Source organism: Schistocerca piceifrons, chromosome X (assembly GCF_021461385.2).
Source record: "Schistocerca piceifrons isolate TAMUIC-IGC-003096 chromosome X, iqSchPice1.1, whole genome shotgun sequence".
Taxonomy (NCBI): domain Eukaryota; kingdom Metazoa; phylum Arthropoda; class Insecta; order Orthoptera; family Acrididae; genus Schistocerca; species Schistocerca piceifrons.
In genome coordinates, this window is record NC_060149.1 from 253,345,529 (window position 1) to 253,361,875 (window position 16,347).

Sequence of the window (16,347 nt, forward strand, 5' to 3'; positions counted from 1 at the left end):
GAATGTGTTAAAAATACGTATTTCTCCACTGACACTTCATAAAACACATGCTGTAATGTTTACTAACTGTTGCACGTGTGTAAACCTGACAATTTATTGAATAATACAGAAAATAAATAACATGTACATTACACCTACATCTACATAGATACTCTGTAAGCCTCCAAAAGGTGCATGGCAGAGGGTACCCTGTACCACTACTTGTCATTTCCTTTCCTGTTCCACTTGCAAATAAAACGAGAGAAAAACAACTGTCCATATGCCTCCGTATGAGCCCTAATTTCTCATATCTTGTCTCTGTGGTGCTTATGCGCAATGTATGTTGGCAGCAGTAAAATCAATCAGCAGTCAGCTTCAAATGTCGGTTTTTTCCCAATAGTGTTCTTCAAAAAGAACATTGCCTTGCTTCCAGGGATTCCCGTTTGAGCTCCCGAAGCACCTCCATAACATTTACATGTTATTTGAACCTACTGGTAACAAATCTAGCACCTGCCTCTCATTTGCTTTGATGTCCTCCTTCAATCTGACCTGTTATGGATCCCAAACACTTGAGCACTATTCAAGAATAGGAAGCACCAGTGTCTTACATGCAGTTTCCTTTACAGATTAACCACACTTTCCTAGAATTCTCCCAATAAACCTAAGTCAACCATTCACCATCCTTATCACATTCCTCACATGCTCATTCTATTTCGCATCGCTTTGCAACATTACGCCTAGATATTACACGACGTGACTGTGTCAAGCAGTACAGAACTAATGCCATATCAGAACATCACATGTTTGTTTTTCCTACTCATCCACATTACGGTGTTATATCTCAAAAACATTCAGAATAGAGCATATGTTCATATGAAGTTTTTACTTCAAATGACTGTTCATGTCATATTTCTAAATATTGACCATTTGTCCTGGGACACCCTGTATAACTGAGATAAACGAAGTGAAAAATCTTAATGGATTTTTATAAAACAACTCATAGCATCCCTAGATGACCCTCTCTCTCTCTCTCTCTCTCTCTCTCTCTCTCTCTCTCTCTCTCTCTCCCCCCCCCCCCCTCCCTCCGTGTGTGTGTGTGTGTGTGTGTGTGTGTGTGTGTGTGTGTGTGTGTGTGTGTGTGTGCGTGCGATGAGGGGGGCGGGAGGGGGGGGGGCACAGGGGGGGTCCTCAAGCACCCTTCCATGATGAATTCTCATCTATTCCAAAGAACAGACTTCCACACCCCACTACACACAATTTTATTCTCTCACAAAATGAGAGCATGAACATTCCAGAAGACGAATGCAAAGCCAACGGTGATGCTTGCTTTGAGTCACCATTGTTCATTTACATTACTTTGAATCTAGGTGTTGGAGGAAATTTTCAGTACCAGTTTGTCTGTAAAGTGGAGCAGTGGCAGTGGTGTACTGTTCTGATCACCATGTGGCATGCTACAATCAAACTCCAAACATCTCTGCAGAGTCTTGTGGAATGACTACATGTGACACTGTTGATAGTGATTACGCCATTCAACGATGGCATCTAGCTCAGTGGCTCCCCGATGTTATTGATGAGGAGCACTTTACACGATGGTACCATGCTTCACCTTCTCCTTTCCATTTTCATTAACTTCCGCAACAAAACAAATTAACACTATGTTGCAGAATCTCTCGTCACAGTCATCCATAGTCCATATTGCACATAACACTGAGGCAAGAAGGTGGATCTGACTTCAGGGTGTCACGCAAGCACTCACGGGGATTCAGATTAATAACTAGACCTTGCTCCAATGGTGAACAAAGAGGGAAATGGTCCATACACAGTGCACCTATAGTCCCTATTCAGAATTCAATAACATTAAAACTACACACAGAAATATTTTAAATTAAATCAATATGTTTTCTCCATTTCTAAGGTACACAAAATTTCAGTTTTATCTGATGTATTTTCACAATAATGAACAGAACATAAGAATCAACCTTAAACATAGCTGCTCTCTACATACCTGTAGGTCATTAGCAACAATGGAAACTGTCAAAGATATTCTTGAGGAGTAACCTCCTCCTCCCCCCCCCTTTTCATAAAAGTATTTAAACAGCCATCTGAGATCATTATGCATTCAATTCACACAGGCATGCTTCACGCGAAGGCCATCTACTGGGATTTGGCTACGTAATACGGTGTGCTGCATAGGTCCCTCTAGAATTCTTAGATTATTTTAAATGGTATGATACTTCCAAAAGAACACAAAAAGCAACTACAAATCTTCGTGCATTCTAATGTCCAACTGAGCCAACATCAAACATAACTCCACAGTGCTGTACAGCTGCAGAGTGTTATTATACTAAAGTTACATTGTATTTATGGTTCTCTCCTGGTTTTCAGAAAGGAATATTCAGCTCTTCCGTTTAAGAGCTTAGTAACGGGTCTAGCAATCAAATTTTGTTATAAGGAAGGCAAAAAAATGTATGCAATGTGGTTTTGAGATGACATCACATGCTATACTGAATTTAGCTGTGATACATTGCAATGTGACATTGATTTCCAGTATTACATTGTTGAAGCAATGTGTCATGTTGTTGCTAGAGTCAAATTAACAACTGCCATCCTCTCAGTAACTAAGTAATAGCAACCACAGACTACTGACTGGCAATGAAAGTAATACCAACAAAATGTTTGTTTGGTAGGAGACGAGGTACTGGCAGAAGTAAAGTTGTGAGTACCCGTCGTGAGTCGTGCTTCGGTAGCTCAGATGGTAGAGCACTTGCCCGCGAAAGGGAAAGGTCTCGAGTTCGAGTCTCGGTCGGGCACACAGTTTTAATCTGCCAGGAAGTTTCATATCAGCGCACACTCCGCTGCAGAGTGAAAATCTCATTCTGAAAATGTTATGTCTCTGCCTCTGCGATACATTTAAGCGTATTTAAAGGCATACATTTCTCAATACAGTGGAAACTGGTAATCTCTGTTTCCCAGAATTTTTCTTAAAGCTGACTTTCATATTTGAAACAAAAATGATAGGTTAATTAACACAATCCAGGAAGCTCTGTCCATCATTTTCTTGTTTACTCTTCATGAAAGACCTGGTGTTTTGCATTCACAGCTCCAAAACTTTAAAAGGTCACTACTGATGGGATATTCTTCAGCCATTGCAGAATCCCTCACTCACCAACTCATAGCAATGAAGTAACATTCTAAACTCAATCATACGAAAGTTTTACAACTTCTTTTGGACTTTGGCTGGAAAAATGTAAATGGTGACATAATTCTTCATTTGAACAATGGGCAGTTCTAGCTAAGCACAGAGCATAATTATTTGGTTAATAGCAGAGATGAACCCTTTTTGCAGCATTAAAAGTGCATTACCCATCCTCTGTTCCAAAGGCAGCAAATTTGCCACACTAGAATGAGACTCAACAATTCTACTCTTCAGACAAGTGTTCAAAAAGTCTCACACTGTAAGGTATGTATAAAAATTTCAAGGAAGCTGAGAATATCTCTGGGTGTTGTTCAATAGCATTATTGAGAGAATTTATAAAGAGGGGGCAATGAGTTTCAATCATGTAAATTAAGAATCCATATTTGTTATATTTTCCAGTCTACAGTAGTCATGACTCTCCAGTAGTCATGCCCATCAGGCCATTGAGAGCAGGAAGTTTTATTATCAAGCCCATAACACAGGGACATTTCATTTTGAAACTCTGCAGTGGTCATGCCCATCAGGCCATTGAGAGTAGGAAATTTTATTATCAAGTCAATACCTGAATCCTGTTTCATGAGTTGAATGATGTGATACAGTACTGCTGTTTTAGATAATACAGTACTGCTGTTTTAGCAATGAGAATGACAATTCTAGCCTTTAGTAAACCTTTAGTAATTTGATGCATACTTCCCAACTGTTACACTTTTATAGATAACATACACAAATGGACACTTTCTTAGTTCTTATTCCTCCATAGCTAATACAAATATTTTGTTACAGTAGGGGTTCAATCACTTTCATTCCATTTCACCCAAAAATATTTGTTCAAGAATGCTGACCTCTGGTACATCCTGTTGGGTGCTAATCACCAGTAATTCTATCAGGCCTGCTGGGAAAGTTTCTCCTTAGCTTTAAAATGACCAATTTTGGCTCCACAAGCACCTAGGATTTTATTTTAGCAGCCCCCCCCCCCCCCCCCAACAGACACCCATATATTTATGTTAACCTTGCACATCACGGAAACATCAGGTGGCAGCCTCAATAATCACACACTAATGAGTTATTTTTTTCCATCAACATTTACTTGCTTCGTCCATTACTCAGTTCCAGCCTCATTTCTTGCTATCCTTTCTAGTAGTGGTCACAGAAGAAAGAACAGAAAAGCACAACAAATAAACCAACTCCGGCAACCACATTCAGTTCAGAATGAACTGGCAAACTGCAATTATGGTTCCGCATCAGCTGAAGAATATTTCAGAATAAATGAAAATTTGTACCAGACTTCCCACTTGTTGTGGGCGGTCGCATTAACCACTTCGGCCATCTGAGCACATTCCCAAGAGCAGCCCAAATCTCCACCAGGACAAATGGAAATTTGGGCCACTCCTGGAAGTATGCTCAGACTGCCAAAGTGATTAAGGCGACAGCTCGTGACAAGTGGAAAATCTGGGTTCGAGTCCCAGACCAGCACAAATTTTCATTTGTTCTGAAATATTCTGCAACTGATGTGGAACCATAATTGCAATTAGTGAGTTGATTCTGAAACCAACTCCTGTTTAATCATGTCTGTAGTTACCAAGTTCTAAGTCTTTGACAGAATGGTAACTTGCACAGATTAGTGCTGGCATCTAGAATGGCCCTTCAGGAGGATCTATTTTCAAATTCATCAGATGTATTTTGGAATAACCAAGAAAAATGTAAATCCAAATAGCTGGACCTGTATACCAATCATAGACCTCAAAGGTACAGCAATGAAAAAATTGCTAAAAAATCTACAAAATTCCAACAAGAAGCAGAATTTTAGATGGAAAACATCATAGCACATTTAAGTTGAAAGATTTATACAGCAACAAGAAAAAATTAAACAAAATGTTAATATATAAGTATACATGCATATAACCTAGTAGTAAACATTTTAAGACAACAGTTTCCTTCAAGTGTCAACGGCACTGTAATATTTGTCCTAAAGCCAGGTAAACTAACAAGCCAAAAAAAGTTTGCTCCACTGATTTTTATGTACTTACTGAAGCTCCCAAGGTTACAAATATGTGCGGCACTTTTACTTCAAACTGAGAACCAGAGGTTTCCATTGTAGCTGATTTCAAAGAGCGTCTTATTAGTGCAAGGCACTCCTCACTGGCCTCTGCAATAAAGAAGTGACAAAAGTAATAATTTGTTGTGTCACATAGCCAAAATTACAAATTAAAGTACTTAATATAAGGTAATTAAGGTACTCAATATAAGGTAATTAAGTGTCACTGACCCAGAGATCTAAATGAATAAAAATATAAATAAATAACAGGTAAAATTTCTGCATGTGTCTAATTTAGTATAATAGATATCTACAAGTCTTTCTTGTTTTTCAGAAGGCAGAAATGTTCTGAAATTTTGCAGAGCCTATCACAAAATAAATTTGCTGCTATTGTTGTGGTGGTTGTTGTTTTTGTTGTTATTGGTGGTGGTGGTGGTGGTAAAACTGACACAGATACAGTCTTTGTCTTTAAATGTGTCTGCTTGTGTCTGTATATGTGAGGATGGATATATGTGTGTGTGCGCGCGCGAGTGTATACCCGTCCTTTTTTCCCCCTAAGGTAAGTCTTTTTGCTCCCGTGATTGGAATGACTCCTTACCCTCTCCCTTAAAACCCACTTCCTTTTGTCTTTCCCTCTCCTTCCCTCTTTCCTGATGAGGCAACAGTTTGTTGCGAAAGCTTGAATTTTGTGTTTATGTATGTGTCTGTTTGTGCTTCTATCGACCTGCCAGCGCTTTCGTATGGTAAGTCACATCATCTTTGTTTTTTTATTTTTATATATATATATATATATTTTTTTTTTTTTTTTTTTTTTTTCCATGGAAACATTTGCTGTGTGTGGACCAAAGCCAGCCATATCTGCACATCCGGAAGGTATGCAAAGCCAATAACACAAATATGATACCATTCCATTAACTTCTAGTCAGCTCTACACATCATAATTACATTTCATTGATAGCAATAAACAATAAAAACAAAAATCTACAGTGTGTCTTGTGGCAATCCCACATGGAAAATGTCTTTGCAATATTTAATGAGAAAACATTCACATTAATCTCCTAATGTTGCTTGACCCAAAATATGATCATCAAAACTGGGTGCACCCTGTAGACTATGCAAAGTCAAATAAACTGTAGGTAAACCTACATAAAATATGTTCAAAAAGATTTGCAAATTGTAGGTAGCCACTGTTGCCCCAACTGCAATACTCCTGACACAATAATACAGATCATAGCTTCTTCTTGCAGAAATGTGACATGAAAATAATGTATTATCATACAATACTTGGTTGCAAAAATATTGCACTCAATTTTATTGAATTGTGACTTAATTCTGATGAGCAGTTATAATGCAAATATTATCTTCAAGCCATACTTGAATTAGTGAGACTGTAAAAAAATACAATCATGCTCTTCAATCCAAAGTGGGATTTGATGCAGTTCTTGACATCAGTCTAGCCTGTGCAGGGCTCTTCATTCCAGCGTAGCTACTGCAACCCCAAACCATCTGAACCTACTTGCTTATTCATGCCTACGCCCCCTCCCACAATTTTTACTTCCCACACCACCCTCAATTCTCAAATTAAATACTCCTTGATGCCTCAGAATGTGTCCTATCAGCCCCTACTTTTAGTTACATTGTGCCATAAATTTCTTTTTTCTCTAGTGTCATTCAGTACCTACCAATTAGTTATTAGATCTACCCATGTAATCTTTAGCATTCTTCTACAGCACCAAATTTCAAAAGCTTCTATTTTCTTCTTGTCTGAACAGCTTAAGGTCCAAAATATCTTCAGCAAGATTTTCTAACACTTAAATTTATATTTGATGCTAACACTTTCTCTCTTTCTGTAGTCCTTTTCTTGCTACAGCCAATCTACATTTTATATCCTCTCTGCTTTGGCCATCAGCAGTTATTTTGCTGCCCAATTAGCAAAACACAACTCTTACTTTTAGTGTGTCATTTCCTAATCACATTCACTTAGCATTGCCTAATTGACAACATTCCATTACCTTTGTTTTAGTTCTGTTGATGTCCACCCTATGACATCTTTTCAACATTATCCATCCTTTTACACCACTCTTCCAGGTCCTTTGCTGTCTCTGACAGAATTGCTATGTCATCTGTAAACCTACAAATTTTTATTTCTTCTCACTGAACTTTATTTCCCTTTCCAAATTCCTTCTTGGTTCCTTTTATCACTTGCATTATGTACGTACTGAGTAGCATTGGGGATAAGCCACAACCCTGTCTCACTCCCTTATCAACTACTGATTTCCTTTTATGTCCTTTGACCTGTAGAACTGCAGTCTAATTTCTGTCCAAGTTGTGAATAACCTTTCACTCCTCTTATTTTACCCTAAAAAACTATACTCCACCCGAACAGGTCATGTAGGCCCAACAGTACCAACCGGATGCCACGTCATCCTCAGCCTATAGGCATCACTGAATGCAGACATGGCGGGGCATGTGATCAGCAACTGCTCTTCTGGAGTATGTCAATTTAAGAGACCGTTATTTTATCCTGGCTACCTTTAAAATTTCGAAGAGTCCCATCAACACTGTCAAAAGCTTTCTCTAAATCTACAATTTTCTAAGACATACGGTCAGTATTACTTTGTGTGTTCATACATTTCTCCCAAACCCAAACTGATATTTGCTTTTTCATCTTTATGTTTTCCTCTTCATTAAAGTTTTGCCAGTTAACTTTCAAATTATCAGTTCTATGTACAGATTACAGTCCTGATATTTACTCCTTTACACTGCTTTTCTCTTTCAGCATGCATACTGATTTTTCTACTTTCAAATTTTTTCACAACTACCTTCCTTCCAAGCATGAAATGGCTATCCCCATTCTAATCTGTTAGGTCCCTCTCCACTGCTTTTCCTCTCCACATTATACAACAGTTTTCTTCTCTCTACTTATTAATGTTCCAATCATCATCACCACCATCTCTCTTCTGTCGGACCACCACCATGGGCCTTTTAGTTATGTTTGCACCTTCAACATTAAGGTGAAATGTACTCTACCACTGCCACAAATATTAAACAATACAATGGCTGTCAACAGTAGAGAAATCACGTAAACAGTGAAAGAACACTATTCATTGGAATCTGTAGTAGTGAATATTGCAGTCAGTACCATATCAGCTACAGCTGACTGAAATAAACCTTTGGGAGAGCATTCCTTTTTATGATGAGATAATAGGAGTTCTGTAGGGATTCTGGAATCAGCTAAATAAAGTTCATGACTCCAAAATGTGGAAGTACTGGAAAACAAAGGCTGACAGAAGAAATGGTACATGTCGTATCATTTACATGTAAGCAAACAAACAACAGGTAAATATGAGAAACATGGCTATCTATTTACATTATTTAAGCAGCCAGAGTAAAACTGTTGAAATGACCTTACTGAGTTCAGAGAATTATTTCACATTTGTATGTGAGGATTCAGAAAAAATGATATTACAACACTAATAAGAGATGAACATGTGGGGTAGGCTGCAAATAGAAAGCACCTGAAACATGATGTGGGGGAGCTGAAAAGTTATTTAGATGGTTGCATATATCAAATGTGGCACGACAGCAGATCGTTTTCAATGAACCGTTGCACTTACTTTATACACCTATGTGAAAACAAGTTGGTCAAAAAAACTAAGACAAGACTGAAATCTTATACGTCTCTCTCATACTAAAATATGACACAAATTTTACATCCAAAATAAATATAATTGCGGTGACAATGTAGATATGTGCATCGAAAGTTCATGGCGCTTAATAAACGTCAAATAGCTTCTAATTGGGGCCTAAGGCATACAAAATAAGAGGAAGAAAATCATCTACCGCAGTGCATTTATAGTAACTATGTGAAATATTACAGCTCATGTACCGAATATGCGACAAATTCTAACGACAACCAGGGAATGTGAAGTATTGCCTCGCATGAAAGTGGACGCGTAATTTATGAGCAACATTTGTGAACGTGTTAACTGTTGACGATATTTATCGGTGTGACTGTCATCGATAATTTCCCAACACGACACTGCCCGCAACCGATAAATAATGCACTGAATGTACAGAGGATTCTGTTACTCTTCATATTGATATTTTGTGTAATTTCATTTACTTGCACACATTTCAGTTTAACTGTGAGAAAAAGGGGTAAGGAATGATATAGTAACGATATATTTTTACCGCCAGCCATGATAAGCAATAACGAATACAGCTGACACAAATTTCCTTCTTGTATGTTTAGTTTCTGTTTGAAAACCACAGCAATTTGGTCACCACAAAACACATAACGTGAAGATATATCTGTACATTGTTGCTTATCTTTATGTTCTTGCTTATCTTTGACCAAGCCCACGAATTTCGATGGTCGATTGGAAAGAATGCGATTTGTCGAAATTTTTTATCACAAATTTCAAATACGTATTTTTAGACAGATGCAAATATTTAAGTTGTTGCCATACAGTACCTCTTGAATGACTTTTTCATGCTCAGGATCGTAAAATGAACGGATAGGCAGACATCACATTTTCTAATCTTTTTTTATATTATTCCTACTTTAGTATCAGTATCTGCTTCATAATACTCTGAAGGGTAGTTTTCAGCTTATATCATGGGAAACATGTCCCAAACAAATGCTCTCATTACGTGTCTTATTAAAATTAACTCTTTTCAAAGTCAGTTGCCGATACACACTCATTTTTCGGCTAAGAGCTGTTTCCAATCTTAAGGGGCCAGCACACGTACAACATATACACTGGCAATACTAGTTTTTAAAACCTTCAGTATATTGAAGCGACCTCACACTATCAATGGCCCTGACAAAAACCGTCAGTTGAAAACGTGATTTTACAAGGCTGAGATGTCGAATACCCAAAAGGAAGAGTGTGCTGCAATTATATTAGCTATAGCTTGCAAAAAAAAAGAAAGGTGTCATGTAGTATCTTGCACAGACACCTTTTATTAACCTTACACGTTCCACATCATTACGAAGTGTCGTATTCATGATATATGGAACAAGCACTAATCTAATCTAATGTAATCAAGGTACAGACAACAACGAAAAAGTCGAAATGCGTCCTAGAATGGTTGGAAAAAAAAGGAGCGACTGGTTACATGTTAACTTACTGACTGAAATCGGAACCATGGACCCGAAATATTTGTTAAATTACACTCCTGGAAATTGAAATAAGAACACCGTGAATTCATTGTCCCAGGAAGGGGAAACTTTATTGACACATTCCTGGGGTCAGATACATCACATGATCACACTGACAGAACCACAGGCACATAGACACAGGCAACAGAGCATGCACAATGTCGGCACTAGTACAGTGTATATCCACCTTTCGCAGCAATGCAGGCTGCTATTCTCCCATGGAGACGATCGTAGAGATGCTGGATGTAGTCCTGTGGAACGGCTTGCCATGCCATTTCCACCTGGCGCCTCAGTTGGACCAGCGTTCGTACTGGACGTACAGACCGCGTGAGACGACGCTTCATCCAGTCCCAAACATGCTCAATGGGGGACAGATCCGGAGATCTTGCTGGCCAGGGTAGTTGACTTACACCTTCTAGAGCACGTTGGGTGGCACGGGATACATGCGGACGTGCATTGTCCTGTTGGAACAGCAAGTTCCCTTGCCGGTCTAGGAATGGTAGAACGATGGGTTCGATGACGGTTTGGATGTACCGTGCACTATTCAGTGTCCCCTCGACGATCACCAGTGGTGTACGGCCAGTGTAGGAGATCGCTCCCCACACCATGATGCCGGGTGTTGGCCCTGTGTGCCTCGGTCGTATGCAGTCCTGATTGTGGCGCTCACCTGCACGGCGCCAAACACGCATACGACCATCATTGGCACCAGGGCAGAAGCGACTCTCATCGCTGAAGACGACACGTCTCCACTCGTCCCTCCATTCACGCCTGTCGCGACACCACTGGAGGCGGGCTGCACGATGTTGGGGCGTGAGCGGAAGACGGCCTAACGGTGTGCGGGACCGTAGCCCAGCTTCATGGAGACGGTTGCGAATGGTCCTCGCCGATACCCCAGGAGCAACAGTGTCCCTAATTTGCTGGGAAGTGGCGGTGCGGTCCCCTACGGCACTGCGTAGGATCCTACGGTCTTGGCGTGCATCCGTGTCTCGCTGCGGTCCGGTCCCAGGTCGACGGGCACGTGCATCTTCCGCCGACCACTGGCGACAACATCGATGTACTGTGGAGACCTCACGCCCCACGTGTTGAGCAATTCGGCGGTACGTCCACCTGGCCCCCCGCATGCCCACTATACGCCCTCGCTCAAAGTCCGTCAACTGCACATACGGTTCACGTCCACGCTGTCGCGGCATGCTACCAGTGTTAAAGACTGCGATGGAGCTCCGTATGCCACGGCAAACTGGCTGACACTGACGGCGGCGGTGCACAAATGCTGCGCAGCTAGCGCCATTCGACGGCCAACACCGCGGTTCCTGGTGTGTCCGCTGTGCCGTGCGTGTGATCATTGCTTGTACAGCCCTCTCGCAGTGTCCGGAGCAAGTATGGTGGGTCTGACACACCGGTGTCAATGTGTTCTTTTTTCCATTTCCAGGAGTGTATTTTCCGATGAGTCCTACACCGTACGACAAGTTATTAGTGTTGATAGGAGATAAAATAGAAAAGCAAAATGCATTAATGAGAGAGGCTATCCAAATCGACAAGAGATTAGGGGTAACTTTGAGATTTCTGGCGACAGGCCGGTCATTCTAATGCTCGAAGTTTAGATCTGTAATATCTGCAACCACAATTTGTAAAATTCTATGGAAATCTGTGAAGCAGTTACATCTGCCTAGCAAGGACCTTCCCAGGCAATTAATGTAAAACATTTTTTCGCTATTTGTGATAATTTGGTGAAACTGATACGGATTTCGAAGATTTCTCGCCAGTCAATGCAGATATATGACGTATTTTTCGAAATGGGAGCTGTTTTCCAAACTGCTACGTAATATAACAATTTGTACTATATTTTCAAATTAATGATATAAGCAGTGTCCTAGAGCATCCTCCGTTAACCATCCTAATGTGGTATATACAATGATTGCATAGGCCTATTAAAATTCTTTAGTGTTAAAAAACTTCTTAAAAACTAAATCTGGGGTTTTATGTACACAACAGCAAATTGAAAAAATTGACAGTGCACACTAACACCGTGTGGCTGGTTTATGAAGCTCTTTCAACGTCTAAATGGAGAATATTGTCAAACAGTCAATACTTTACCTCAGACGTTTAGTATGTGTTGACAATACTGAGAATATTTTGAGGTCCATCAATATTGCCTGTCACTATTTCTGGTATTGACAGTATGTTAATATGTGCCCTCAGATGGTCAATATTTTGACAGTTTCACAATATTATTGAATGTCTGAGGGCCCCTTTAAAGGAAGTATCCAAAATCCTTATTGGTATTCTCATTCTACTTCTTGGATGTTAACATGAAGCAGTTTCTGGGAACGATATTTTCCGAATATCGTAGATGGGGGCAAGTTATACACACAAAAAAGGATGTAGGTCATTCTGGCCCGTAAAACCTCCCACACACCCAACGTCACGACACAATGTCCTAAGCTCTAGAACGCGCATGGGCATCCTTTGGTGACCCCTGCGCCATAGCCCGCTTTACATTTGGTCATGCCCAGACCTGATTCAAAAACTTAAGTTCGTGGTCCACCTCGACACGACGCAACAGCAACGCTCCTAGGAGAGTCTGTGACGTTAATGTTCATGGTATAACGCACCGATATGAATGGAACCCCTTTCCCGACGCGCCACGCCAACAATTTATGCCTCCAAACGCATGTTTTTGAGAGTACATTCATTTTATTTTTACCAGGAATTTCTTCCATGGGCCGGATTGAAACTAATCGCTGTCTGGGTGCGGCCTGTGTGTACTATAAAATCACGGCTAATTATAGGATACGATCAAAGGACAGTCTGATGGGTGTATTTAATACAGCACACAATGTTGCAGTGTGCATTTGTTTTGACTATGAACACGGGTCTTTATTAATGTGCTACAGCATAATGCATTAATAATGCTCGAAAGACGGCAGATGTTATTAATCACTTTTTTCCCCAGAGATAAGTAATTACACGTCGAATTGATAGTTCGATGCAAACGCACTAACGAAATAAATGTAAAAACTAAGTTGGTGTGTTTAGTACGTTCTTGACCTGAGGATTATGAAATAAATAAAAAAAACTAACTTCAGAAAGAAGTTACAACCCGGTAGCGATTCCCAATCTGTGAAATCCAAATTGGCATGACGATTAAACTGCAGGAAGTAGGTATGTAAGAGAAAAGGTGAGAAGTTGGTATGGCAAATAGTTACATTATAACATGATCTTAGCATAAATTAATTTCATAAATGAAATGATTCTTTCGCGCAGAATTTCAGTATATTACAACAGTGACTGACACTCTACAATCTGTAGGAAGAAAAATTAGCTTTTACTCCTGGATTGTACAATTTATTTTTCGTCGAAACAGCGATTATATTTTCATATTGTCAAGATGTGCTACATATTTAATTTTAAGAATTCCAAAGGACTTTTGATTGGCTTCGCATTATCGAAATATATCTCGATATCCGCAAATTTTGGCAAAAAAACCACTGAATGTGACAAAAAAATCACTGAATGTGACAAAAAAAATCACCGATTTTTCGAAGAAATAGAAATGAAACCGAGGAGTTAGGACAAATAGCCACAGAATTAGGCAAAAAGCGATGGAATTTGACAAAAAACGACGGAATTTGACGAAAGACACTGAATTTGGCGAACATACAGAATATGGCAGAAAACACCAATTTGGAAAAATAAATAACACTCAATTTGGCAAAAAATAACACCGAATTGGGAAAAAAATAATACCGACTTTGGCAAAACAGCTCCGAATTTAATAAAAAATAATACTAAATTTGGCAAAGAAATAACGCCGATTTACAAAAATATTACACCAAATTTAAAAAATAAAACCGAATTTAGCACAAAATAACACCGAATTTGGCGATAAAATAAAAGAATTTTTTCCTGTCCCTACCTATGAATCAAGTGTAGTTAATAGTAACTTGATGTGTATAAGCCCGCTATTGTCACCGTAGCCCACACTGCAGCTAATGACAGAACTGGTAATGTGCCTTCTCAGCCAAATGAGCGTTTCACGATAGAGTGAGGAATGTAATTTTCTGTCGTTACAGTAATGTTTTTAGTTATACATAAACTGTTTGTTATATTCAGAAAAAATGAGTGCAAAATTTTCTGGTTGTTTCCTGAATAGAGCACTGTGGAACCTCATAGTATCAGAATATAAGTAAGAAACTGGGAACATTTAACTAAAACAAGTGAAACGTATGGGAATCAACACCATCTTGTAAATTCCTACGTTATTTGTGAGCAGGTGATGAAAATAATGCAAAAAAAATTTAAAAGAAGACCGCGATTCTTTGGGGTAATCTTTTGGTAAGTGTAATTAATCCCTCAATAAAATTAACAACATCCAGTTTTTCTTTGACGGGAAAAGAGCAGCAAGCACGTCTACTTGAATAAGGATAATTTTCTTGTCATCATCAAACTACTTGTCAGTTATCAATCAGTACTGAGAGATATGCTGTAGACGCCCCATAGCTCCTCTAAATGAGAACGAAGTTAGTTTTTTAATGACAGAAGGAGTCACACACGATATAATTCAAAACATTCAGACTGCACAGTCTCTTTCTGTCATACATGATACTACATAAGGCATTCGTAAAATACATCAGTTACCACAGCTGTCCGCAAGGGGGAGCAAGGGAAAGCACTTGCCCCCTCTATCTTCCCCTCCACCTCTGCGCTCAAGGAAGGAGTTTTTATTAATTACAAAATTCTCATACATTTCTTGAAGTAATTTCCCGTCATTCTGCTAAACCTCTCATTTACTGCTTTTCTTTCCCCCATCCCCAGAATAAAATCTGCGGACGCCCATGTCAATCAGTGAAGTCTTTCGCTATGTTAAAATAATATCATTCTGGATATACTTAAGGAGTACTTCGTTTACCCAGGACGAAGAAGAAGATGCACCAGTATCCACAAATAAAGTAACTGAAACAATGGAACAACAGGGAGTAGATATGAGCACATTTCGAGATCAAGCCTATGACACAGCATGCACCATGAGTCAGTAACATAACACTATACAAAAAGGAACAAGTAAATTAGGACATTATGCATATTTCGTCCACTAACAAAATCACAATTGAGTGGTTTGTTCTTAGGATTTAAAAACTTCTTCCTAAGAAATTTCGAGGTAAGCAAAGAAGTTCACCTAGTTACCATGCCATGCATTCGTATGCAATTGAAGAAAAATTCATTTAATTTCATACAAGTATACATTAACTTACGGGTGAAGTCTGATGAAAGAAGTGAAGGAATAGATCTCAGAAAGGTAATAGAACACATTAGCTTTGTCACCATTTTAGAATTTAATGCAATGTACTAGGAAACTCAGAGTAGCGTCTGAAGCCTTAAAATCTGAGGGCATGCGCTATGCATACGCATATCGTCCTTGTAAAATTAATACCGCGTAACTAAATTTTCCGATTTTCCGGATTTCAGTCAGATGGCATGTTTGACGCGACGCACCTGGTGTTACGGTGCGAATGGCAAATTTTCAGTTCTTTACAACGAAAATGAAGCTCAAAGACTACTGGGCAAGTCAAACAAGGTAAATACGGTGTGAATTCCTCATAACTGCAAAAGAACGATATACCTTGCAACTGGAGCGTCGTAAGTTCCGCAAGATTGTTCGGGGAATACGCTGGCGTCTGTAGGGAGGGTGCAACGAAGAAGACAGCAGCGTAATGCTTGAAGACATGCAGACGGACGGCAATTGGTGCAGTGGCTCGCAGCTGTCACTCACAAATATCCACTTCCATACGATACTTTCAAGTGAAAAGTAGCAGAACACGAACGCTATGTATGATTACAAGAACATAATAAATCAGCGATAGCGGAACACCACCGTGACTGTGGACAACCTATCAGGTTTCAGGAAGCCCGAGTACTGGCGAAAGAATCATGGATGCGAGAACGCAAAATACGGGAGGCGATCGAAATTAT

General features: G+C 39.5%; 1 protein-coding gene across 5 annotated transcripts in view; it reads right to left on the minus strand.

Annotated features, from left to right (window-relative positions):
- LOC124723194 (glucose-6-phosphate 1-dehydrogenase) overlaps positions 1-16,347 on the minus strand; it is a 303,988-nt gene that overhangs the window by 75,243 nt on the left and 212,398 nt on the right. For 3 of the 5 annotated variants that reach the window (XM_047248384.1, XM_047248385.1, XM_047248388.1), the window contains one exon: positions 5,203-5,321. In XM_047248384.1, coding sequence (XP_047104340.1) covers positions 5,203-5,321 — 119 coding nt within the window. Of the gene's footprint in view, positions 1-5,202; positions 5,324-8,119; positions 8,125-9,404; positions 9,503-16,347 lie in introns of those variants that run through there. The other 2 variants (XM_047248386.1, XM_047248387.1) reach the window with 2 other exon arrangements.